At 42.4% G+C, this 25,742-nt stretch overlaps 1 protein-coding gene across 33 annotated transcripts in view; it reads left to right on the top strand.

The window, feature by feature from the left end:
* Nucleotides 1-25,742, top strand: part of Sgip1 (SH3GL interacting endocytic adaptor 1) — a 192,843-nt gene that overhangs the window by 87,150 nt on the left and 79,951 nt on the right. For 9 of the 33 annotated variants that reach the window (XM_052716889.1, XM_052716890.1, XM_052716891.1 and 6 more), the window contains 7 exons: nt 4,802-4,865; nt 12,388-12,412; nt 13,437-13,520; nt 15,247-15,318; nt 19,481-19,537; nt 21,591-21,645; nt 22,481-22,656. In XM_052716889.1, the coding sequence (XP_052572849.1) occupies nt 4,802-4,865; nt 12,388-12,412; nt 13,437-13,520; nt 15,247-15,318; nt 19,481-19,537; nt 21,591-21,645; nt 22,481-22,656 (533 nt within the window). The remainder of the gene's footprint in view (nt 1-4,801; nt 4,866-12,387; nt 12,413-13,436; nt 13,521-15,246; nt 15,319-19,480; nt 19,538-21,590; nt 21,646-22,480; nt 22,657-25,742) is intronic. The other 24 variants (XM_052716910.1, XM_052716909.1, XM_052716908.1 and 21 more) reach the window with 8 other exon arrangements.

The raw sequence follows: 25,742 nt of genomic DNA, 5'->3' as shown, positions 1-25,742 counted from the left end.
TTCATATCCATTTTACTTACAGAATTATATAAACTAAATAATGAGACATATCTTTAAGGGTTAAAGGCTTTTATAGAAATGCAGTGTCTCTAGGCACACCTAGGTAGGAGAACTGATGTTCATTCAGAGCCCATGAGTCAGCGCTGCACTTCCATCTGTAGATTTGGGATTTTTCTCCTGCAACATTACTCAAGCCAACCCTCAGACTCGTTACCTGAAGAGGAAAAGCCAACTACATTTTCACCAAGTTTGTAAGATGGGCTAGTGAAATGGCTCAGTGCTAAGAATGTTTACTATACCAGCATGAGGACCTAAGTTCAAATCCCCAGCACCCATGTAAAGAGCAAGTATGTCTGTAAGCCCAGCATTGGGAAGTAATGACAAACAGGTAACTGGGAGCTCAATGGCCAGTCTTCCTTGCTGAGATGGCAAGCTTCCAGTTCAGTGAGAGACCCTGTCTCAAGACCGTGAAGTAGAAGGCCATAGAAGGAGACACTTGATAGCCTCCTCTGACCTCTGCATGTACACTCATGGCACATGCACCCATACACTTGTGTGTACAATTATGCACAAGCTCGCATGCGTGTATACACACATACACGCCACGTAAGACATTTTAAAGAGACATCATATGCAGTTGGTACCCAGCCTTCAGAAAGGCCCACAGTGACAGTGTCTGCTTAGTATTTCAATGATGGAACTCCTTCTTGCCCTGGACTTTTGGACCAGCACCATCAAATTCTATATCCATTGCTCTGTTTAACTGTTCACTATCATACTCAGAATTGTCTAAATTTAGATAAGCATTCTAACCTCTTTTTAAAGGTCTATTTTTAGCCAGGCATAGTGGTGCACATCTTTAATCCCAGCACTCAGGAGACAGAGGCAGGTAGATCTCTGTGAGTTCAAGGCCAGCTTGGTCTACAAATTGAGTTCCAAGATAGTCAAGGCTGTTACATAGAGAAACCCTGTCTTTTTTTTTTGGGGGGGGGGTGTCTTCTTTAAATGTTGTTCCTTCAAAACTTACTGGCTTGTCTCAAGACACCAAAAGAAGCTATTGGGACATAAGATAGAGGGGCACAGGCCAGTTCCCCACAACTCAGCCAAGACAACAGTTCTGGGGCTGCCCATAAAGGTGGCCTGGATTCCACAGCTCACAAAAGAACTCTTCTCACCCTGAGTCTTCACAGCTGGAAATCCTCTTGCTGTGGACCTCAGCATTTGGAGAGGGGCAGTTCTTTAAAATAAAACCAAACTTTTTTGCTTTCCTTTTCCTAATAAAGAATAGTTAACCCAAATCCATGCTCTACACCCAAAACAGTCCTAGTTAGAAATTAACTTTAGAACTGTTCTGGCGTTATGAAGTCACAATTGGAATTTCCTTTTAAATTTTTCACATTTATTTATTCATTTTTATGATTATGAGTTGGGGTACACGAATTCCAAAGGCCATGTGTGGGGGTCAGAGGACAGCTTGTGGGAGTTGGTCCTTTCCTTCCACCGTGTGTGTCCCAGGGATCAAACTCAGATTGTGAGGATTGGCAGCAAGCTTCTTTACCCTCCGAGCCATCTTGCTGGTCCCAGCGTTTCTTGAGCTGACACAAAATGTCTTCCTTGATATTCTGATGATATCCTTGAGAATCATTTCTCCCTTCTAGGATTGGGAGGGGGCTGAGAGAGGGGTGGGGGAGTGGGGGAGTAGTCAGCTCTCTTCTTCAACCTTAACATGGGCTCTGGGCATGGGACTCGGGGTGCCAGGCAAATGCCTCTATCCACCAAGCTATCTCACTGGTTTCTTTCTGCTAGGAGACTTTTCCAAAATATGTTTTGGTAAGTTTTCAAAAGGCATGACTGACTGTACCTCATGTTTAGCAGGGGTAGTATGGTTATTTCTGCTTGGATCTTAAAAATGTATATATCCATTAAAATATAAATAACTTACATTTTATGTTTTTGTTGCTTTAATCAGAGTTTTCTTTGCACATTCCCCGTCTTCTCAAGTCTCCATTTGTCACGCAGGGGCCCTCTTTTCAATGCTTATTTAACAATGTGACTTTTTTCTGAAATGTCACATATTTGTGTGTTCCTTTTTATATTCCATGTGTACAGGTATTCTATGTGTTAGAAACGTGACTTTCAGCGACACCAAAGCTCTAGTTTGGCATAGGATTTTATGATTGTGTGATTCCTTCTCTTATTCTTGTTACTTGTTATAAACTGTCTGAAACCCAAAGGGCAGAAGCAACAGCAAGGTCTGCAGCCAGAAACAATGCTGGGATGGACTCTGTGTCCCCTGACTCTGGGCCGGTGTACTTTTTCCTGGAAAATAGATACCTCGGGACATTAACGATCTACTTCACATTGGCTGTTGCCCAAGTATGTTAGTCCAGGGCATGACGGTCCTGTTGCTAATACAGGATTACCTGAAATCTGAAAGTTGTGGGTACTTCCTGGTCTGTTTGGGAGGACGTGCTGTCTCTTATAGGTAGAGTTAACAGAATACAGAACTTGAAAATACAAGTTAGTAATGGTTTTGTGATGTGCCCCTAAAGTCATCAGGAGTGATTCATGAGTACAGCAATCATCATGAACCTAAAGCTAAATTGGAAGCAGCAAGAAGCTGAAACCTGGGGAAAATGGTAAGAAGAAAATGATGATTATGTAACTGTGGCATTTGTCCCTAGGGGGGAATAAGACAGAACAGAGATGAGAAAGAGAGATGTAACAAAGAGAATTGAAAATGGAATGGGGTGGGGGCAAGCATTCCTAAATATTATGAATAGTTTGAAATGTCAGCCAGTTGCCTTATAAACTTATTATGTGAAGAGTAATGGAGAAAAGTTTTGTGTGGGAAATGGCTTTTAAAAAGAGCATTGACATTTTAAAGATCTAAACATCTTAAATAGAATGAATATTAAATGCAAAATCGAGCTGCACAGAGACATTTTGGAAACTATATTTGAGTAGTATCTTTAGAGACAGCTAATGAGTGACTCAGAGAGTCTCGGCTGACTCACAGGCCTTGAGAAAGACGATAGCAAATGCCTGATTTCGTCTATTTTTCTGGTTGTACTTCCTGCCAAACAAATCCTGCAGTATCAGTGACCATATTTTTGTTTGGTTGGTTAGTTGGGTGTTTTGTTTTGTTTTGTTTTTGTTTTTGAGAGAAGGCCTCACTCTGCAATCCAGGCTGGCTTCAAACTTTCACCAATCCCCCTGTCTCAGCCTCCCAACTGCTAAGATAATAAGGATAAGCTACCTGCCCAGTGATATCAGGTTGGTTTTTAGTTCCTATCTCTCAGTACGGCTTTCCCCACAGTTCTGATTACACAGGCCTCTTCTGTGGTGAAACAGCACTTGCTAACATCAGAAAGCCAGGCCATGTGTGCACCTGTGGAACATGTAGGAGATGGGAGGTCTCAACAGGTCCTTGGTGGAGTAAGAATGGAAGAACCCAAACTTGGCTTGGTTTATAAGCATGGAAGGGGCCTTCTTGCCCCACTTCTGCCTGAATGGTACTTTCTTAGAACCTAACTTAAATCAGCAAATGTTGTCTGATACCTCTGCAAAATGGGCAGGCAGGACTGGGCAGCCCTGGCCTCTAGTCTAGGAAGGCTCACAATCATTAGAGAATCTGAAATCACTGATGAGTGGCACCACTGACATATTCATATATATAAGAGCATCAGTAAGATGGATAGGTCCTATCAGCGTGTGGCATTGGGGCCCTACCTTCAAGGGTGAATTGAAATTTTGAGTGTTGGCAAAATAAGCAATTTCAACCAGAGATGAAGATCCTGAGGAGGAGATGCTGGGGTACCAGTGTTGCAGTGTGCTCAGAGAATAGTTAATATTCTAACCTAGCCATGATGTTACAGATGAGATGGGAATGCAGGGCGAGAAATGGGGAGAGGGGTGTGCATAGCTCTCCTAGTGTGGCTCATCTTCTCCGCGATTTAGGATTATCCAGTCTCAAGTACAGATCCCCCCCTGGAAATGGCTATTCTAAATCTGTGATTCAGTTTCTTGGCAAAGTCTTGATCTTCCTGATGAATAACAGTAATCTAAGAAAAGCCTGTGATCCTTCCCAGTTACGGCATCCTTATGTTGCTTATGAGTCTAAGAACTTCCCCTGCTGAGGCCCTCATAAACACCTGTTGAAACTCCAGTAATGAATCATCTTCACATATTCACATGCACACACATATGCTGACACTGTTTTCTGAATATACAAATTGAACAGCTATGTAGCAACTTTTCTTTTCAGAACTGGTGATTGAACCCCTGTGGGTCGAGACTCCTTGGGGGTCAAATGACCCTTTCATAGGTGGCACCTAAGACCATCAGAAAGCACAGATATTTACGTTACAATTCATAGCAGTAGCAAAATGACAGTCATGAAGTAGCAATGAAAATAGTTGTACGGTTGGGGGTCACCACACCATGAGGAACTGTATTAAAGGGTTGCAGCATTAGGAAGGTTGAGAACCATGCTCTAGGGCATGGTCTGTGCTAGGCAGGTGCTCGACCACTGAGTCATATCCCTAATATCCCTAGTCATTTTTTTCTTTACTTTTTTTTTTTCTAAAAAAAAAAAATCTTTGAGACAGAGTCTCACAGAGTTGCCCAAACTGATCCTGAATTCACTCTGTAGCAAAGAAGGGACACTGGATTTGAAGTCCCCCAGCCTCTGTCTCTGGAGCAGTGTGCATGGTAGAGTTCACCGGGCCTGGCTGCACCTTCCAGGATACATTCACCTGTGCTTCTGGTTGTTTTCTGACTCTTTGCTGTTTTCCCACAGGACTGAAAAAACGCACACGCAAGGCCTTTGGAATACGGAAGAAAGAAAAGGACACTGACTCTACGTATGTACTCTACAATTTGCCTCTGCGGGCGAGCTTTGCTCTGAGACCCTGCTGTGGTTAATCATAGACAGACACATGCCACAAAGTCTCTTTTGATAGCATGTGTCTGGCTGTCTGTGTTTTCTCCATTTCTGTGTCAACTGTCATTATTCAGCACAAATACTTCTTGGATTTGTCTTTTTAAAAGGTAGAGACTTTTCATCAGATGTTCAGTTTTTTTTTAATCACGTACTTTTTTTACTACCTTATATCTAATCTGTTACTTCCACGCAGAGAGGCAAAAAATGTGGTTATTACATTTGTAGAGGTTAAAAACACTCAGTTACACTTTTCGAGTTACCTGTATGACTTGACCCAAGAGGATAACATAATACATGTGCAGGCAGATTCGCCCTAGCCCAACCCACAAACATGCCCTAGATGCCACCCAAAGCTCTTACTTGAGATCCCAAGATTGGGCATGTAGAACTGTAAGGAATAGACAGGACCCTCAGTAAGAAATCAATGCCAAAAACAATCATGGGGATGCTTTAAGCGACCATACCCAAAAATATAAATTCCCTGTGTGCCTCAGTAGACCCTGGAGAGTGTTAGTAATGTACAATGTTCATGCCACTGTGTTCTTATTTAACCATACTGAATGCTCATTCATAAGCTGACCCTGACAAAAAACTTCAATGCATTTTCAAGCTGAACAAGTGAGATCATACATGAAGTTTGCTGGCCAAGAATATACAGTCTCAGTCCTAGCTCAGTGTAAGGAGAGCACCAGCCAGCCAGTAGCTACAGTGGCTATGAAGGGATGAAAGTGCAGGTCTGCAATGGGCCTGCCCTGTATCAGAATGGAATCCAGTAGGATCCTTCTTCACCCGGCATGCCTGAAAGAGAACAATCAGGAAAATTACAATTGTGTGTGCAGAGGTGAAAATAATTAGTTTTTATTTTCATTTTAACTAAATATTAAATCTTATCATAGGACACTTAGTATCCAAGAATATATAATTCAATCAATAAAGAATTATAGAAATTAAAGTCTTTCCTACAGCTAAATGAGGCAACACGTAAAGTGCCTACTGGGCTCCTTCACATTTAGTGGGTATCAGTTGTTTCTATTCTGATTGGTACAGACTGATAGTGATGAGTCCCACACGAGCAACTAAAATGAAATTTCATAGAAAGTTGAAGGTAAGAAAGTGCACATGTGGCCTGATGCTTCATGGCAGGAGGGCCTGGAGTCCAGCCTTCTAAAGGATGAGAGAATGTCTTTCACACAAATGAAATAATAAAAGGAAAAGCAGAGAGGTGGGAAATCTGGCAGGCATTTAAGATAGAGCAAATGGACAGAGAACATACCTGTCCAGAACTACCAGTAAAAGCAGTGATGAGAGGCAAGGATGGTAAGTAGATGAGGTGAGATAGGAAAGGCCTTAGGTTGTAAGCTGAGGGCCTTCTATCCTTGCCAGTGGGTCACCTTGAACCCTTGAAATGCTGTAAGCCAAAGATATGATGAACTGAGAAAGATTATCTTTCTGTCTAGATGCTAGGTATTAAGTCTCTTCATATTTTGTGCTTCTTCTTTTGGTAAATACTTCCTGGAAATTATATGTACTGGCAGTCCTGGAGTGGTTTCTAAATGATTAAGTTAGGAATATTTTTCTGAGGATCAAATAATTTACATTGCCTCTTGATAAATTTACCATTTTCTAAATATTAACCACCAAAATAAATGCCTTACTCTCTTTTGAATACTTGTGTTCTTGCTCTGGTTCAGCCAAGAGTCTTAAGACCTTGGAAATCATGCAGTCCTGTACGTGGCCTCAGTTTCCTCGCCTGTGACAATGAGCTTTCCACTAGGCGAAATCCACGTGCCCTAGACGGCCAGACACTGAACTGCTGAGGCCATCAGCCACATCTGCCAACACCTACATTGTGCCATGTGTTATGTGGGACACTGTCGGAAGCGTCTCAGAGGACCATCACAGCAGAAGCCAAGTCCTCTCCATAGCTGTCCCAGGGATTTGGGATGTCTGGAAAAAGGCTAAAAACTTTCTAAAAACTCTCTCTCCTGTGCACAGAGAGGGGGTGGGGGCGGGAGAGGCTAAATGAGCCTCAGGGCAGGCTAGGCTAATTTGCATGTAGCCAAAGCACTTCTTTTCCATTGCCAAGTCTATGAAAATAAGTTATTCCTCATGGCTTTACCTCGGATGCCCAGCGTTTCTCTGCGGTCTTCTAATGAGGCATTACTTTACAGAATCCCAAGTGCCTTGCCTTAACTTCTCATCTGATTGCCAAGTTACTTACAGGAGAGCAAATTGAGTATAAACTGGTTCCCCCAACAGTGATAGTTAAAGGACACATTGTCTTGGGGAAGCTTTTGTTTCTTATGAACCCCTGCTCTCTAATTGGATCACGTATCATTCCTGGAAAAGGAATCATAAACACAAAGGGGTTGGCAGAGCGCTGTGGCAGTTTGCTTTAGCTAATGCCTGTGTCAGCCTGCAATCATCAAGACCTTGTTGATGCAAACCTTTTCCAGGATTGTTGCAACCGGCGCAGGGTTGCTAAGCAACCTGCTAGAGTTGCAGCCAGCATCAGCTTAAGCTGATTGAACCTCCTCAGAGAGTGTGGGTTTAAGAACCAGAGCTTCCTGATTTGATCATCATTACAGTGGCTGAGAGAGGAAGGGAGAAAGCCTGTGCTAAGTGGCGGAATATTTGGCTGCCCTGATATCCTTCTTCATTTTCACATAATTCAATGAGGTTAGTAACAATATCTCATTTCTAGAGATGAGAAATCAGTGCCGGGTGGGGCTAGTAACTTGCTGAAGGCCATGAAGAAACAAGGCTGAGAACAGAGCCCTGCTCTAGAAAAGGCAGAGATAGGAAAGACTGTAAGCCAGACAACAGGTCAAAGAGAAATGGCAGTAGTTACAAGAAACAATCCTTTGAAACTACAGGTCATGCATCCATTTCGAATGACAAGGTTTAAAATAGGACTCATCCAGTATCATGGATCTGTCACTTAAAAAAAGGAAAAAAACTTATTAAAATGAAATACAGGTCCAAGGCATTGGTTCTCTTACGGACTGCTATATAAATTTGGCCTTATGCAAAAAGGGCAAATTAAAAGCTGCTTCTGTGTGACCCAGTAAAGGAGAAGAATCTGTCTATTGCTGAAAGAGAAAGAACAGAGGAACATCCAAAACACACAGAGGAAGTGGTAGGGCAGCTGGAGAGTGTGAACTGAAGAAAAGTAAAGCAGTGAATAGAAAGAAGCAAGACATGATGAGATCCACAGAATCCTCCAATAAGGAAGCGACCTGGAGCAGCCACCAACCAGCACCCAGACACACATACGGAACCACTGCTACTCACCTGGGGTCAGTAACAGACACCAAAAGGTGCTGGTCCCTGCTTGGCTCAGCCACCTAGGAACAGCAAGTTGGAGAGAGAACAGACAGGAAGCAAAGTCATGGCCCCAAACTAAACACACTATGGCTGAAGAGCGTCCAGGCCAGTGCTGACTACGGGAACTCCATCAGAGGTGTGAAGTGGGGACCTAAAGCTGAACTCTTCCGCAAGCACCACAGCTGACTGGCTGGAAGAACATGTGGAAAGCAGCACCCCCACCTCTGCCACGATGAGCAGCAGCATGGGAACACAAGAACCGTGCTTAACAGGGCAGTCTTGTCCAGCTGATGCATACGGGTCATTGGTCAGGGAAAAAGCTGGGATCCTCCAGGAAAGAGAATGCCCAGCAGCAGAGGTAAACACAAGCCCAGCCATGCCCTCCATGCCCCCTCCTAAACACTGAATGCCCTGAATGGAAAGTAGGCTCCCCCAGCACACCAGGAAGAGGTGTAATTGGATGGCTGTCGTCTCCCATTAGGAAATTCTAACAGGAAGCTATGTCCAGCATCGAAGCCGCCTCAGCAAGGGAGAGCATCTAACTTGTTTGAATCTCTGAGGATAGCAGCCCACTCCCCATTGCAGAGCCAGCTACAGAGAAGAGCCATCAAAGGGGTGGGGGCAGCCACGTCATCCCACCTAGGAAGAAGTATGAGTTGGTGATAGATTTCCTATCTCCTTTTATTTTTCTTTGTTATTTTATTTTAATTCACATTTATCTCCATTCTTAGTTCCTTTTAGTGTAAATCGTGCCTGGACAGGCTTTAATGTCTGTTCTCTTTTTCTGAGGCTCTTCTGTAGTATTTTCTCTGTTACTCCTCACACTTGCAGCCCACACACTGTTGCTCTTTCATACATCACTCTCTCCATGTCTTCCCTTTTACTTCTGAACTATTCATTCTTGCTGCCCTAAAATACTATAAACTACCATTTTTCTGCAAGTATCCTCATGACCCTGTCTCGGAACCTTACTGGGGGGACACAAGTGTTCTGGTTTTTTTGTTTTTTTTTTTTACTCTGTATGAATGCCAAGATTGCTGTAAATCATTTCTGCATATGCGGTTTGCTTCCCCCACCCCAAAATAGTAACGAGGGAGAATCCAAGCAGAAACAGTTAGCTCAGAAGACCCTCATAAAATACAACAGACAAAAAGAGTGACAAAGGACAAAATAAAACTGGAGTACACAAAGATTCTAACAAACAACGTACAAAACAGACCAAAGAAACAGAAAGCACAGGAGAAATCAAGCCGCTCTAACCCAGCTCCTCAGAGACAGAAAACAAGGTCTGGGTGGCTGGAATGCCAGACCTCAGGCTCCTACAGTTGCCACAGGGAGCCTCAAACAGCAGATGAGTGAAGAAGGAAAATCAGTTTAGGACCTACACGAGACGGTTAGACAAGTTCATGATAGCCATTGGGATGTAGGAAAAGTTCAGAAACACAGAGGAAAAATTCAGATTTTGAAGAAAAACCAAACCAACAAAAGAAATGTTGGAAATAAAAGAGTCAGCAACAAACAAGGACTAATGAACAAAGGTTACCAAGTCTGGAGGATGAGGTCAGACATACAGGAAGAAAAGTAGATGAATAAATACAACCAAAACTTCCAGGAACTCTTGCCCATGTCCAGGACACTCCATGGGGTTAAAAAAAAAAGCCATAGACAATCTAATCAATGGGGTTATAGCAGAAAATTCACAAGTCTAGAGCAATAAACATCTGAACATGAGGAATGTAGAATATGAGGACATGATCAGAAAAAAAAAAAATTTGCAGAACATTTCTTGCCAAGATGTCCAAAATACAGAGTGTGTGTATGCGTGTCCCTGCACACACACACTAAATGTTGAAAAAAGAAAAAAGAAAAACAAAAACAAAAAAAAACCACTAACCCTCACAAGGCAAACACAACAAATTAACACCAGGTCTCTCATCGGTGATCCTTTAAAAACCAAGAAAGCATAGAATGATAGTTTCAAACCCCAAAAGTAAATAACGGCCAATGAGACTGCTATATCTAGCAAAGCATTCTTTTGAAACTGATGGAAAAGTAAAGGCATTTGAAGACAAACACCACTAAGGCAATTCATGACATCCACACCAGCACCCAAGAAAATACTCAAAGGACTGTGATCCGAAGGGTGAGAAAAAATAGTCCTGACAGGAGGACAGGAAAGAGTAAGGTTTATGATAGAAACAGAGGGAAGAGAGAATCCATCACGACCACACAGTAAACCAATAAACCCCCAACATCAACAGGGAAGAAAGAAAAAAACACTTACTAACCCAACAAACCAGAAAAATAACCAACAACTTTATAGGAATTTCTGCACATCGTTCAGTAATGACATCAACTTGGCTGGCCAGGAAAGGAGGGATGGCTCAATGGCTAAGAGCACTGGCTGTTTTTCCAGAGGACCTGGGTTCAATTCCCAGCACCCACATGGAAATTTACAACCATCTGTAAGTCCAGTTCCAAGGAATTCAAAAACCTCATCTGGCTTCCACAGGCACCAGGCATGCACAGGGTGCACAGACGTACATGCAACCAAAATGCCCATACACATAAAATAAAAATAAATAAATCTTTCAAAACAAAACAAGATCCAATATCCCAGTCTTTGCTAATTGTGTAGCTTTTAAGTTCCTGACTGTGAATTAAAACTTTGTTCCTACATAACAGTAGCTACCCTCTGGCTTTCCCCTCTGTATTAGTGACATTCCAAAATTGCCGTGACCAAGGCAATGTACGAAAGAGCTTATGGTTCCAAAGAGCTAGTGTCTGTGATGGCAGAGCAAAGGTGACAGGATCAGGAAACAGTGGGTTTACATCTTGAACCAAAAGCAGGGAAACTATGAGAGCACTGGGAATGGTGTAAACCTCAAAGCCCCGCCCTCGGAGACGTACTTCCTGCAGCAAGACCACGCCTCCTAAACCTACCCCAACAGCTCCACTAAGTATTCAAACGACCGAGACTATGTGGAAACGTCTCATTCAAACCACTAAACCTTCCCTCACTTAGCCAGTCCAGTTTTCTGCTGCAACAAAAGTAATTTGCTTACACTGCTCTACCACACAGTGTAGCTGCAAGTGGGCAGTTTGTGTTCCCAGTGAAGAAACGTCAATGGACAAGAAACGAAATTAAAATCAACACGTTCGAGTTCTTAGAAGCTGTCAGGAACTAGTATCTGTTCACTCTTTGTGCTATCAGGTTGGATAATGAGTTCAAAGTGGCAGAACTTAGAAATGGTGAGGTCTGAACTTCCAGACGCACCTTACTTTGAAGCCCTTGCTTGCTGCACATCACAGCCTGGCACCACCACGGAACCGCTACCCTGGGATTCAGCAGCAGAGGGCGCCACTTAACACAATTCCAACCTCCATCTCCTGTCCTGTCATTGAAAGAGATGTAAATACAGAAATAACGGAAGCAGGTACAGATTCTCAAACCGGTTGAAAACTACCAGAAAAAAAAAAAGCTTTACCTCATAAAAAAAATAATTCAGGATCACTCACAGGGGGTAGCTAAAGGAGTATACATTGTCTGTATACATGCTTTATGACTGATCCTTTAAGTAGAGCCAGAAGAATGGGCCGAGGGGACTAGAGAGCTGGCTCAGCAACTCAGAGTTGAGTATGCTCTTGCAGAGGACTCAAATTCAGTTCCCAGCACTAATGTCATATGGCTCACAACTGTCTGTAACTCCAACTCCAGGGGATCTGACAGACTCTCTGGCCTCTAGGGGCACCTGCATTCACACTGGCACATGCCCATACACAGACAAGCACATATACACATAATTTAAAATAGAATAAATCTTTTAAAAAGAATGGCTCAGACTCTTATGAGCTATGAGGATCATGGTTCAGCACTGCCAGTTTGTGACTTTGGACTTCAGTTCTTGATGAGAATTTCCCTGCTTGACACACATGCATCTACCCCGCACTCAGATGTCGCTCAGCTGGTAGCTTTTGTTTCCTTTGTCGGGTTTACGGCCAAGGGAACCCAGGGCAGCTAGAGATAATGGCTAACGGTTCTTTCTGTGGTTCTTCAGTCACTGCAGCAGGAATGATTCATTTTCATAATAGCTATCATTTCTTTTCTGTTACAGAGGCTCACCTGATCGAGATGGGATGGTAAGTATTTAAATGACCATTTTTAGTGGGTTTGCACCTCAATATATGCTATACCTAAATTTCCTAAAGGTCAGTTTCTCCCTCCCCCTCCTCCTCCTCCTCCTCAACCTCCCCTTCTTCCTCTCTCCTTTCCTCTCCCTTGCAAGACTTTTCAAAAGCCCAACTATTTTACTTCTCTCCAGTAAATGTGCATGAGATATAAATGTGGTCTTGGACAAGTTAGACTTTATATATTGCGCTCACCTAAAACCCAGCCCCAGAGCACACAAGCAGACTAGCCGCAGAGATGGTAGATCAAAAAGCCAGACAGCTTGTACAAGGGGTGCTCCCGTCGACTGCTATTTCATCTCCGGTTCAGTGACGTAAACTCAGCATGGGCAAATGTTCTCCTCCAGCGGCACCACAGTCATAAAGGAGCTGCTTCCCAATAAAACTGAAGGAAACTTTCCCCTTGAGTAGCTGGGCTGCAAATACATCTTCTATATTAAATTCAGAAATAGGGAGTGGTCTCGAAACTACTTATGCCTGAATTTACAGCCTGAAGGAGAAAAATGCATCCACCGGGTTTCAATTTAGCAGGAAGTGACTCCTAGCTGGCCACCAGATTTCTTGGTTTTTAAAGAGGTCTGGGCTATGCCAGCTTAGACCAATCCCCGTTGGAGTCTACCCTGGCTTCTAAAATTACTTCCTTCCCATCTAATCAGCTGCCTATTCAGAAGGTTCAAAAGAACAGCTGTTATTGAGGGGGAAATGGACACACATTAAGCTCCCTGGGCCAAAGCAAGAACTAAAATAAATCCAGCGGTTAAAAATATGTATTTTGAAAAACTACTCCTTATAATATTCTACCTAATGGGGTGCTAATTGCAGCCATAGCGGGAGTTTTTCTCCTGCATTTGACTTAAGAGTTTTCAGCTTTGGGGTGCCTTTTGCATTCATGTGATTCTTGCTATGAAATGTTTTTTTAAAAATAGAATGAAATTGATCAGACTTTGGGGACCTCTATAATCAAGGCTCTATTCAGCAGGGGAAAAAAAAGGCCCAGAAGACTCAGCTTCTCCTCACCTCTTGCTTCTGGCTCAGAGCCCTCTCCTTAACTCTGTCTCAGGTACTCTCTGCTTCCGTGTCCTCTCTTCGCTTCCGGCTTGGTCCTCTCCCTGGGTCCTTCTGTCTTTCTGTCCATGCCTTCGCCAGGCTCTGTCATTTCCTCTGCCCTCACTGGACTGCTCCTCCTAGCTTTTCTCATTCTCTCAGTCTTGTCTGGTTTTTTTTTTCTCCTTTCTCCAACCCCCTGCTCATTGTCTCTGAGGCCCCGTTGCTACCTCTCTGGTCTCTGCTCTTCTGAGGAGCCCCAGTTTAAACATCTGCTGGACTATGTACCATGGTACCTAATGTTGAAGATGGCCACAAACGTGTGCTGCAGGCATTGGCCCAATGCCATGCAGGTGTCCCTGAGCCTTCCTCGCACCATCCCAAGTCCTGTAAAATCAATTCTTAGCAGTGTGTGCTCTCTGTTATTAGTTAGAAGTGCCATAAACATGTTCATAAGAAAGAGGAATTATTTCATTTCATTTCTTCCAGAAATAACACAAGACCTATTCTGGAAAAGGCCACATTCAAACATAAGTGTATTTTCTCTAAAAAAAAAAAAAAAAAAAAAAAGAGGAGATACAACTTCATGGGTAATTTGAAATTATAATAAGTCAGCTACAAATTCTATTGAAAAACATTCAAATTTCTCCCAAACGCTTGGCCACCAAATTCTGAGACACAATTCTATGGGCTAGAGGGACTGTCTCTGTTATTGGTATGTAGAAATCTCAGTCTGAATTTATTCTAAACTCAAAATGCGTTTTTAAGATCTTGGATCATGGACTGAAACCATTTGATATGGTTGAGACAGCTTCTAGACCGTTGGCTGCTGTCTTAAGGCCTGGGGTTGGTGTTTGCACGTTCACTAATATGATTCTACCAGCCACAGGTGTTCTCAGCTAGTGTTTATAAAGCAGTCAGTACCCAAAAAGTCCATGCCCGAGCTTCAATGGAACCATACGTCATTTCAGTTTCTCAGCGCCTGATGGAGCCCATCACTGATGAGGCTGCATGGTGTGAAGGTGGCTGTGTCCTGCTGCTCACCGGCTGAGTGTGTTCCCATCCATCCCTGGCAGAGCTGTGTGTCACAATGTCTAGACCTCAGGTAGCTGTGTGTGACAACACATTCGAACCCAGAGACAAACTCTAATCGGTGCACCGTAGTCTTGAACTTTCCCTAAGCAGTTCCGATTCTCTGCAAATACACTGGGGTACCAGGGTCAGAGTCCCTGGCTGTGAGAACTGTTCTGCTTGTCTCCAAACATGCAGACAGGAAAGGGCGCAGGTCTGGAGCTGTCCTCTCTGTGCCCTGTAGGTCTCTGTTGGCCTTTCGGAAGGCCTCAATAAGAGGAAAAGAGCTAAGCTTTTGATTCGTAGATTAGAAATGCAATCAGAAGTTTCCCAGTTCTCTTCTGTATTGTCTTGGTGTCTGTTCTCTATTTATAGACTAAGTGCCATCTGAATAAGGATCCAAATGGCCCCTGGTGCCCCAGCTCATCTTCCACCTTCTCCGTTTCTCTCTTGGCTTAGTCAAACTGGCCTGCTGAATAGAGCCTCATTATGGGCCCCAAAGTCCGCTCTTTGCTTACAATCCCTGCCACGATTGGTAGGCTGCACAATTTGGTCTAGAGGTTGTCTCTATTGTGATATGTTTGCTGACTCCATGTGATTCTTTATATGTGTCTTGAAGAACAAACAGATCTTTTAACAACTTTTTTCTACATGAACACAATCAATTCCAGCAGCCCAGCCCACACGAGCCACCCTACCATAGCAAAGCAGAGTGTGCGCGTGAAGGAGGAAAGAAAGCTTCGGTAAGGAAACAGATTTTAGTTTAAAATTTCCGAGGGGTTGTAGAAACAGTGAGTAAAATCCCCACCTCAAACCTGGAAAGCATGATAGCACTATTTATTCAACAAGGTAACTACAAATTACTTCCTCACTGCCCAGATCCAGGTTTTAAATCAACCATACAGACTTCATGTGCTGATATCTAGCTATTCTTTTAAAGAATGATCAAGCCCAAAGACTTGCATTATCTTTTGTCTTAGACAAAGAACAGAAATTTCCATTTTTCAGGTTTTTAAAAAGAATCTGCTGCCTGTAAAGGTGACTTTGACTATAATACAAATATCAGCATGCAATTTGAGTCGAATTGCTCTTGGTAAAGTAAACTCCATCTATAGCAATAATACCAGGAGTTTGGCAGGACCCTGCTTTGTGGAAACCAGTGATCTTGACCAAGAAATCTAGAGTCAAGGATGCTAATTTGAGGCCAGACTGTGTATTAATTACAGCTGTGTAGCTCTAGGAAACTATTTAATTAAAATTCAGCCCCTTGATCACACTTGGTTTCAAATACTATGTAGCTACTCCTATTTGGTGTCTTCATACAGAACAACACAAAGGGTATTTTCATCTTTACGGGGCGTTCTAGTGGCCAGTGTTGTCTTCTAAGATTGTTGACAGAGTGGTTTAAATCTACTTAGGAGAAGATAATATTTTGACAGTACATCACATATTTTTAAGATCATTGTGTAGCTGTAAGCTGACCTTACCAAAAACGGGAGCATTCACAGTGGAAACTTTGTTGAATGTGCAATTGAGAAAAATCATCACTGTAGTTATTGATCTAGCTCCATGCTTCTCAGCCTTCCTAATGCTGCAACGCTTTAATACAGTTCCTCGTGTTGTGGTGACCTCCAACCATAAAATTACTTTGTTGCTACTTCATAACTGTAATTTTGCTACTGTTATGAAGCGTAATATAAATATCTGATATGCAGGATACCTGATAATGTGACCCCTGTGAAAGTGTCCTTCACCTTCCTCCAAATGGGTCGTGACCCACAGGTTGAGAACCACTGATCTAGCCACAGTATCTGAAAATAGGTGATAAGAAAACCAAAGTAAAATGCCTATTAAAACAAGATGAGTATCCCCATGAGTGTCAGTCATCTTCAAAAACAGATACTCAGGTTATAAAAATTATGCTAGATGGATGTCCAATTTTAGAAAAGAAACAACGGGGGGGGGGGGGGGGGGAGTACATTACTCAGGCCGGGCGGTGGTGGCACATGCCTTTAATCCCAGCGCTCGGGAGGCAGAGCCAGGCGGATCTCTGTGAGTTCGAGGCCAGTCTGGTCTACAGAGCGAGATCCAGGACAGGCACCAAAACTACACAGAGAAACCCTATCTCGAAAAAAAAAAAAAAAGGTATTGCTCAGATTCCAAAAAGAAAAAAAAAATCACTATTTAGGTGTCGGCGAGAAGCTGGTGATCCCTTCAGCCTTAGGTCCAGCTGTCCGGTGACGTTTCTACACCACATCCCTCCCTGCTCTGAAGTCTCCTGTTGAAAACTGACACAGCCACCAGCTATGAGCTGTGCCTTGTTCCATGTTTAAAAACAATAACCACTTTTCCTTGTGCTTAGTCAGAAGAATCCCAGTTAAAACCTGGCTTACCTTTACCTTGGTAGTGTTCACTTGTGAAACAAAAATATTTGTTAGAGTAAATGACCACAAGTGAGAACAAGTTGCCAATTCCTAATAAAGCTACATGGGCACATGCATGTCTACGCATCTGTGTGTGTGTATGTATGTGTATGTGTGTCTGTGTGTGTGTCTATGTGTGTGTCTGTGTGTGTATGTGTGTGTGTTTTGTGTGTGTGCATATGTGTGTGCATGTGTGTGTGTCTGTGCATATGTGTATGCATATGTGTATGCATGTGTGTGTGACTATGTGTCTATGTGTGTATGTGTCTGTGTGTGTCTGTGTATGTGTCTGTCTGTGTGTATGTGTGTGTGTCTGTGTGTGCATATGAGTGCGCATGTGTGTGTGTTTGTGTATGTGTCTGAGTGTGTGCGTGTGTGTAGTGCTGAATATCTGACAAAAAGAATGTATTGTTACAGTCTGCTGTTTGAATTAAGTACTTGTTTTTAAAATGCTTGTCATAAAACAAACAAACAAACAAAATCCCTTAGGGTTTTCTTTTCCTTTGTTTCAATCTTCCATTGGTTTCCATAGAAACAAGGAAACATTTAGCAGGCCCAAATCTAGAAATTTAGTAAATTCTTTATGCAAGTGTTGGATATATGTTGTCAAGAAAAAAAATACATCTATACACAGATATACATATGTATATGCATAATTTATCTAAACATGTAGAATATCTTCAATTTGAGGCGTTTTAATCACAGAGAATATTAGCAGAAAAGAAAGTTGTAGAACGAGACAAAGTGTGGATTCATTAACTTACCTAATTTCATTGAGTTTATAGTAGCAATTCTTTGTATGAAGGAATCATTTAGAAACTAGATAGCAGATTGATGGCAGTGTTACGCCGATGGCAGTATCCATGGGCTTGTGTCTCTGGAGTCAGTTTAGTTCATTTGATTCCCTATTGTTAGAAGTCAAAGTTTCTGTTGAACTTGGTTGTTACATATGCTTTCTAAAGAATTGAAGCATCTTGCAGTAAAAGCATATACAGACAGACTGGTAACGCAGAAACTATATATCTATAATAGGAGGCAGGCCTGTTTCCAGGAGAGAGTACTGACACATTGTTGACCATGTTCTCAACAGTAGCCTTATAATGCACTTAGGCAGAGCTAATATGACAGGTTTTAAAGGCCTTTGACAGATTGGGCAAACTGCCACTGGAGCTCATACCTCACAAAGGCAGTTCTATAGGAATACTGAAATGATGTCTGCATATAAGTAAGCTTTGTAAGGAACGGGGAAGAGAGTGGTCATCATAGGCCCCGTGTTCCTGGGTGCAAAGCTTGGTGAACTCTCTTGCAGTGATAGTCTGTGGCATACCACTATGCCCTGTGAAGTATACCCCTCACTGAGCCATAGCTTCTTAGACTCCCAGGCAGCATCCAGTAAGCAGTAGTGGGTGGTGATGGCTCTTCGGGGTTTCTACAAATCCTCTGTGCATATGCCAAAAGCTTCCTCCTGTTTGTCGACTTGGATGGCTGCCAGCTACACTGTAGTGCAAGTGGCCTTACTTGAGATTCCCAAATGAAAGGCCCTGTCCTCATGTCTCATGTATCACCATATGTGTTGTTCCGAAGTCTGCTGTTGCTCAATGACTTAGTGTCACTCTGTGTGCTAAATGCAAGAACGTTCTTGAATGGACCTTTCATCACTAACCTTATTTGTGCTCTTGTCCAAAAAAATTAGAGAAGCTTATTACTTTCCTCCTGGAGGGCGCCACATACTTGGTCAAGTACTTGTGCTCATATGTCACAGTTCTACTGTGAGCCAAAATAAAACTTAGATAAGGAAGACACAGGGCCATGCTTGTTTCCTATCTTCTTGCAATAGTGTGTGCTTAGTGGAGGCACAGGACACATGAGAAGAGAAAAAAATCATTAATATTCAAATTCTATTTTAATAATTTGATAAGAAGAGCCACTTGGAAAGAATAGCAACTTGAGTTTTAGTGACTAGAAGCTTAATAAACTGATCTAAAGCTGATTCCATTTGTATTTTATCAATTGAGTCAGGGGTAAAAATAATTTAAGCAATTAATGATTCAGTCGAACACCCTGGGTATATTGAAATTATTTGTATGTCAGCAGCACAGAGGTCAAAAGTTTCCATTTAAAATCCATATGTATGATTTTAATCCTCAAGATATAGAGAGTTAGATCATAATGTAAACCCGACAAGTTCATTAGTAATTGAGTAAAATTTGAACAGCTAGCTGTGAATTCCACTAGGCTTGGTTTGCAGGCTTGTGAAATATGGACATAGGCTTCTCATTCAGTGCCATGGCAACCATATTTCCCACCCAGTTACACCCTTGTGCTCTTTACTGTAGGATGCTCTAATCTGTCTTTCCGGTGCTGGATTTGATAGCTCATTCTAAGTACAGCTAAGACTTGAGTGTTTTTTGTCCCATTCTGTTGGGTTTTTTTTTTTCATTCAAATGTTTCCCTTCTAAATTTATTTTCAAATTTATTACAGAAAAAAAGCAATGGAGCACCAAATGGATTTTATGCAGAGATTGATTGGGAAAGATATGTAAGTATAAGAACTATTTTGTGTGGACAGCTTTAAAATTAATTGAGGCACTTAGATACATAAGAGGACACAGAAATAAGTGTAAAACTACCTTTCATTTGGAAATGTCTGCTGTGTTTAGGATGTAGTGAGGTTCACAGCCCCAGAGTCTATCAAACCTGGCTTCAAGACCTGGCCCCTCCAAGTATATGCGACCCATAATAGTCTGTCCGTGCAGCACTTACCTAGTACCGTTGTTGTGAGGACTCTGGGCTAATTGCTTGCACATTCCAGGAACATACCAAGCCCACAGCTGTATCCAAAAATACTTTTTCTCAAATTAAATCTAGGTGGTTCTCTTTGTAAACAGCTTTAAATGTGGAGGCAAAAAAGTTAACTGCTGAGCCTAGATTACATGATGACAGCTATGTGGTATGAACTTTTCCCAGGTCAAGGGACTGTCAGTTGATTCTCAGGGAATGAAAGTAGATCCCAGCTGAGAGCTAAACTCCACCCATAATTCTTAGCACCATTACCATATGCTTCACTCGCCACAACAGAGCAGCCTGTTCATCCAACCTGGACTACCCTCAGATTTCTAATCATATAGAATATGTAAATTGTTTTTTGCATCAGAGATCTCTCATGCTGCCCCTCCAATCCCAACTTGAGCAGGGCAATACACATGGTCCTTCCTTCATTTTGGCTGAGGATACAGTCTCAAAACTCATGGAGTCAAGGACCACGTCAGACTGATGCTGACATGCCATCTGATCCTTTTCGGTTATTGAGCTCACTATTGCCCAGTGGGGTTTTCATGTCATTGAATGAGACTGTGTCACACTTTTATAATAGGAACTAAGATGTGAAATAGGAACCCCAATACGCACACTGTCTTTTTTTCTTTCAATCTTCCCTAACTTTTCCCTGAAAGTGTTAGCTTTTTGCTATTAGATTCATCTAGCAGTCTGTCTCCCTAGACTGGAGGGTAGAAACTTTAGACTCTTCTTGAAACTTCCCTCCTCTTTTTCCTCCTATCACCAAGAATTGACAGTCAGTCCCTCCAAATGTCCTTGGTGCAGCCCATCTCATCACCAAAACTGGAGCCACACACAACCTTAGCAATCATGCCTGCCGAGTTGATAGGCATATTTTCAATGAGTCAGTCTTTCTCCTGCCTCCAGTCACCTTACCGTTCTGTCCCCAGCATGCTCCACTGTAAGAAACTTCAGCAGCCCTAGCAAGACAAAACCGCCACCCTGGCACACAGTCACCAGTGGTCTGTTGCCCAGACACCAGCCCCCACCCCACCGTAGAGCTTATTTCCCAGTCCTGTCTCCTTGTGACTTCAGCCTGCACCACCTGGCACACAGGGTCTGTTCCTGTCATGGTATCTCGCCCCAAGCTCTTCCAACCACTGTGGAGAGATCCCACCCCCACCCTACCCTCTCTATCTGCACTGAAAGGCTTCAGCAGTCCCCCTTATCCTTACAAACTAAGGCTGCTCTCCCCTCATTTTTAATACCTAACATTGCTATCTTGTGCTATTTTCCTTTATAATTTTTGCCTCTGAGAACATGTTTTCATTTCCCTGGGGTCAAATAGTTTGCATTTCCATCACCCATGTTACTTGGCACAGCCTGAAGTAGGAAAGGCCTGATACTCTCTTGTGGACAGCACACTGGGGTCCTTGAACAAAGGACCATATCCTTGAACACAGATTTAAACAAAGACTGCTTAGCATTCACTTCTAAAAGCTAAATCCTCAGCCCCTGAAAATAAGAGATTTGTCTATATTTTGAAGTAGAAGATTCTAGAAGCAAAACAATGTCTTCGTTGTTTGGGGAAAATAACCACTTGACATGCATTTATATCTTTTTTTATTTTTTTATTTTTTTTTGAGAATTTGAAACAGGAGTATTGTATTTACATCATGCCCACCCTTCCCTCTCCGGCCTCCAGCATCTCACGTGCCCCCAACTTCCTCTCAATTACTCTTTAAGTGTTACTTTTACCCATAAGCATGTGTGTGTGTGTGCATGTGTATACATGTATGTGCATTTGTGTCTTACAGAACTCACCTGAGCTGGATGAAGAGGGCTACAGCATCAGACCTGAGGAACCAGGCTATATCCTTTCTTTTTAAATTTTGTAAATTTATATTGTCTCGGGAACCAGTAAGCTAAGTTCAAGTCTCCCAGAAGTAGTGAAGTAACCAAAGCTACTATTCTTGGCCTCAGAGATGAACCAGCCCAGAGGGACAGCCTGATGGCTAATGCGCATGCACGTGCCTTGATCTAGTTGAGAGAAAGAGAGAAAGCAGCAGGGTAGAGGGAAGTGTGCAGTAAAACAGCCTGCACACTGGTGACCGTGGCTTGCCTGCTGAACCCCGATATGGCAGTGTCATTTACAGTGAATGGCAAAGAGCTTTACTGTCTTCATGATCCAAGTCCCCCCTAAACATTCAAGCAACCTTCCTTACTCTGGCCAAATCCGAAACACTTAAGACTCTTTGTAGGTACTTTGTAGACTACTTTGTTAAAGTAGCCTCCAGTGTCTGGGGACTATAGGTGTCCCTTAAAGTAACCTCCAGTATCTGGGGACTATAGGTGTCGCTTAAAGTGTCCTCCAGTGTCTGGGGACTATAAGTGTCCCTTAAAGTAGCCTCCAGTATCTGGTTTATGAGTTCCTGTCTATGACCTGGGTGTGACACACAAAGTTCACTTGCCACAAAAAAAAGAAAAGAAAAAGAAAGGGAAAAATGTAGGATCTTGACCAGTGCTCCTCAGAGTTCATGGTCAGGTTCGTGAATAACCCTAACCTTTTCCTCCTTCGATTCTATTTGGCTTTGGTGTCCTGCCATCTAAAGTTACTTTTGCTGTGTCTACCTGTAGCCATTCTTGTCTTGTCCTCACCAATAACTCTCAGCAGAAAAAGAGCTAAGTGTCTTTAACTGTGTTCTACCTACCAAAGGAAAGCACTTTTATTCTTCAAGTGAATCCGAAGAGGAAGAAGAATCGCACAAGAAATTCAACATCAAGATTAAACCATTGCAGTCGAAGGATGTCCTTAAGAATGCTGCCACTGTAGATGAGCTGAAGGCTTCAATAGGCAACATTGCACTTTCCCCGTCACCCGTGGTGAGTGGAGTCCTTATGTTAAGCTTTGGTGAGGTTGGGCAGAGAGCCGTGTTCCGTCACATGTGCTAAAAGCCGCATGTGTCCAATCTGGTGAGCTCTGCATCCCCTGAGTAACTCACTCTTACCCTCTTCTATTGCAGTTCCTGCGCCTTCCAAACTAGTAAAAGCATATGAAATTGTGCTTTCTTTTATTTTTCTAATAATCATGAAGCAAAGAAAAAAATAAGTGAAAAGTCTTTTGGACTTACTTCCAGAGGAGACTTAATTTAAAAAGAATATGAACTAGTTGACTAGTGATGTTTTAAAAACACATCTTAGTTTCTGTCTTCATGAAAGTACATAAAAGCCAAAGAAATTGCTTTTAAAAATATTTCCCCTTGTGATGCTCCAAAACCATAGTAAATAAATAAAATCTCACTAGATTTCTAAAACTCAGATTCTTCATTATTTTTATCCTCAATTTTTTTTAAATGCTCTTGGAATTTAGAATCCTCATATACAGCTGTTGCCTTACTTGTATTATTCTAATTGTCTTCTCCCATGATCCAGGCTCCCGTTCCCCATTCCTAGCTACTGAATTTCTTCAGTTGCTGAGTTCTGAGTGCTAATATTTCAAGTATTTTCTCCCTAGGGTTTGAAAAATGCCAACACTGTCTTCTAAGAATAGCTGTGAACACAGATGCAAGCCCCATAATGAGATTCTCTTGGCTTCTCCGGGGACTGTCCCCTTCGACAGGGTCATTAGTAAATGCTGAACCACTTACTAGGGGCTTCTAGAAATATCTCAACTAAACTTTTTTAAACAATTGTAATTGTTTATCCTTTGAAAGTAAAATTTTGCCTTTCTGGGATAAATTTAAAAAAAAAAAAAAAGCAAATCTAGTGTCTACAGTGGGGTTTTTCCCATATGTTGGTGACAATTAAAATGATTGCTAATAGTAACCCATACATTGCAAATGGACTTTTCAGTAATTTTTCATCATGTCTTCACCTGCTACCATAACAAAAGCATGAAATACGTTTCTTTCTCCTCTTCAACGGAAGGTACGGATTTTAAACTCACATACTGGCCTACGATTTGTAGTCATGGAAGCGTGAGGTGAAACGCCCCCTTTCACGTCATTCTCAATCTTCAGCTGACATCTTGCTCACCACCTTCCACTTGCTGAGTCACTAATTTTTTTTCTTTTAGTTGTAGGAAAAGCTATCTAAATGTCAGAAACAAGTTTATATCCCTTCTCTGTAGGGCATAATGAATTGAGTGGGTATTTGGAAATTGCATAGGGAGATGGAAGAGGCGAGTCCACCTGATTGAATGGATGGCTGCATAGGAAAATGGGCTTTCTGTGCAGGTCCCAGAAAGATAGCTAAAAGCTCACTGAATCTAGGCAAGGTGGGACCCACTGGGTCAAAATGGATGTGTGCCCAAGTCACGTGGTGCATCTTCGTCCAACCTGATACTCTGTTCCCTCTCCACTGCTGACCTTTGTTTTGGAATCACTACCTCACTGAAACCTGCAAGTAAATTTGAGGCTTCTCCTGGGGGTTGGACTGCCAGCCTCTTTTCTCCAGGGTCACCTGGCTTACCTTTTAAATGAGCCTTCTGCTTCCTCTCCTCCACTGGGGAGCACAGCTACCGAAGCTGTCCCCAGCTTAGCTCCTACTCCATGTGTACCTGCTTCTCAGCAAGCTTCACCTATTCTGTGAATTTCCAGATCTCTTCTTCTGTTTGGAACAGGATCTATTCTCTCCTTCACCAGCTCTTCTCAAGTAGGTTACGGAGGAGCAGCTTCTAACCCGCCGCCTTGCTTGGACATCTGGTGAAAACTAGAGTTTTAATGAGTAGCAAAATCCATCGGTATCATTAAACAAATATTGTATTTTTAATCCAGATCTCATCTTGGCCCTTGATTAAAATAGAGTATGTGATGCAGGGACAATACAGGGATTGACTCCTAGGTGAGGGGTATTCATCCCTGTTCTTTTCCTGATGTAGTCTCCTGGTAATACAGTAACAGGCAGGCAATGAAATTCACCCATGCTTGTTTTGGATCTCGTATCTGTCTAAGGTAGAGCACTGGGGTTGAGGTGCTTCACCAGAGATAAAGTAACAAGGCTTTAACAATAGAAAGGCTTTATCATTAAGATCAAAACTGCTTGACAGTTCAGAAGGCTAGAGAGTCCTACTCCCAAGTGTCACTCAAAAGTCTAGGACCTTTCTGCGTATTGCTCTGCCTTCCTGGGCTGTTGCTGCTTGCATCATCAAGCACTTCCCTATTTAGACTTTGAGAGGGAGGAGAAAGAAAATGGAAAGTACACATCACTACTACTGAGATCCTAACAATAATTCGTCTCCTCGGACAGATTGGCTGCAAGGAAGTCTGGGAAATGTAGTCTTCTGGAAAGACATGTGGCAGTGTAAAATTCTGGTTCTGTTACTAAAAGATAGGTTAACAAATGATAATCAGAAAGACATTGGCAGCTTCTGCCACTGCATCATAAATGGTCCCAGATTAGTTGGGGGAGTCCATTAGGAACCATGTGAAAGGAGGTTCTCTTTCAAAAATGTCTAGTCATCAATTTTTAAAGACCAGTGATGCTATGCTGCATGTTAGCTGCCATCAAGTTGAATAGAAACAACATTCTGCTCTGGTACCTTGTGTGGTCAGTATGCATCTCTCCAGCAATAGGAGTGATTCCTCTGTCTTCATTGTTTTCTGGTCATTTTATCTGAGATAAGGTCTCACTGTGTATCACTATGTAGACCAGGCTGGCCTCAAACTCAAAAAAGACCTGAATGCTGGGATTAAAGTATGCACCACTACTCCTGGCCAAAGGAATACTCACTACTTCTTCAAGCGGGGTATTTCATTGTTGAACATGTGTTTTGATTTTTTTTTTTTTTTTTTTTTTTTTTTTTTTTGGTTTTTCGAGACAGGGTTTCTCTGTGTAGCTTTGCGCCTTTTCCTGGAACTCACTTGGTAGACCAGGCTGGCCTCGAACTCACAGAGATCCACCTGGCTCTGCCTCCCGAGTGCTGGGATTAAAGGCGTGCGCCACACCGCCCGGCGTGTTTTGATTTTCAT

Source organism: Peromyscus californicus, unplaced genomic scaffold (genome assembly GCF_007827085.1).
Source record: "Peromyscus californicus insignis strain IS unplaced genomic scaffold, ASM782708v3 Scaffold_5__1_contigs__length_169319896, whole genome shotgun sequence".
Taxonomy (NCBI): domain Eukaryota; kingdom Metazoa; phylum Chordata; class Mammalia; order Rodentia; family Cricetidae; genus Peromyscus; species Peromyscus californicus.
The sequence above is the reverse complement of the archived record's forward strand: the minus strand, read 5'-3'. Positions and strand labels throughout refer to the sequence as shown.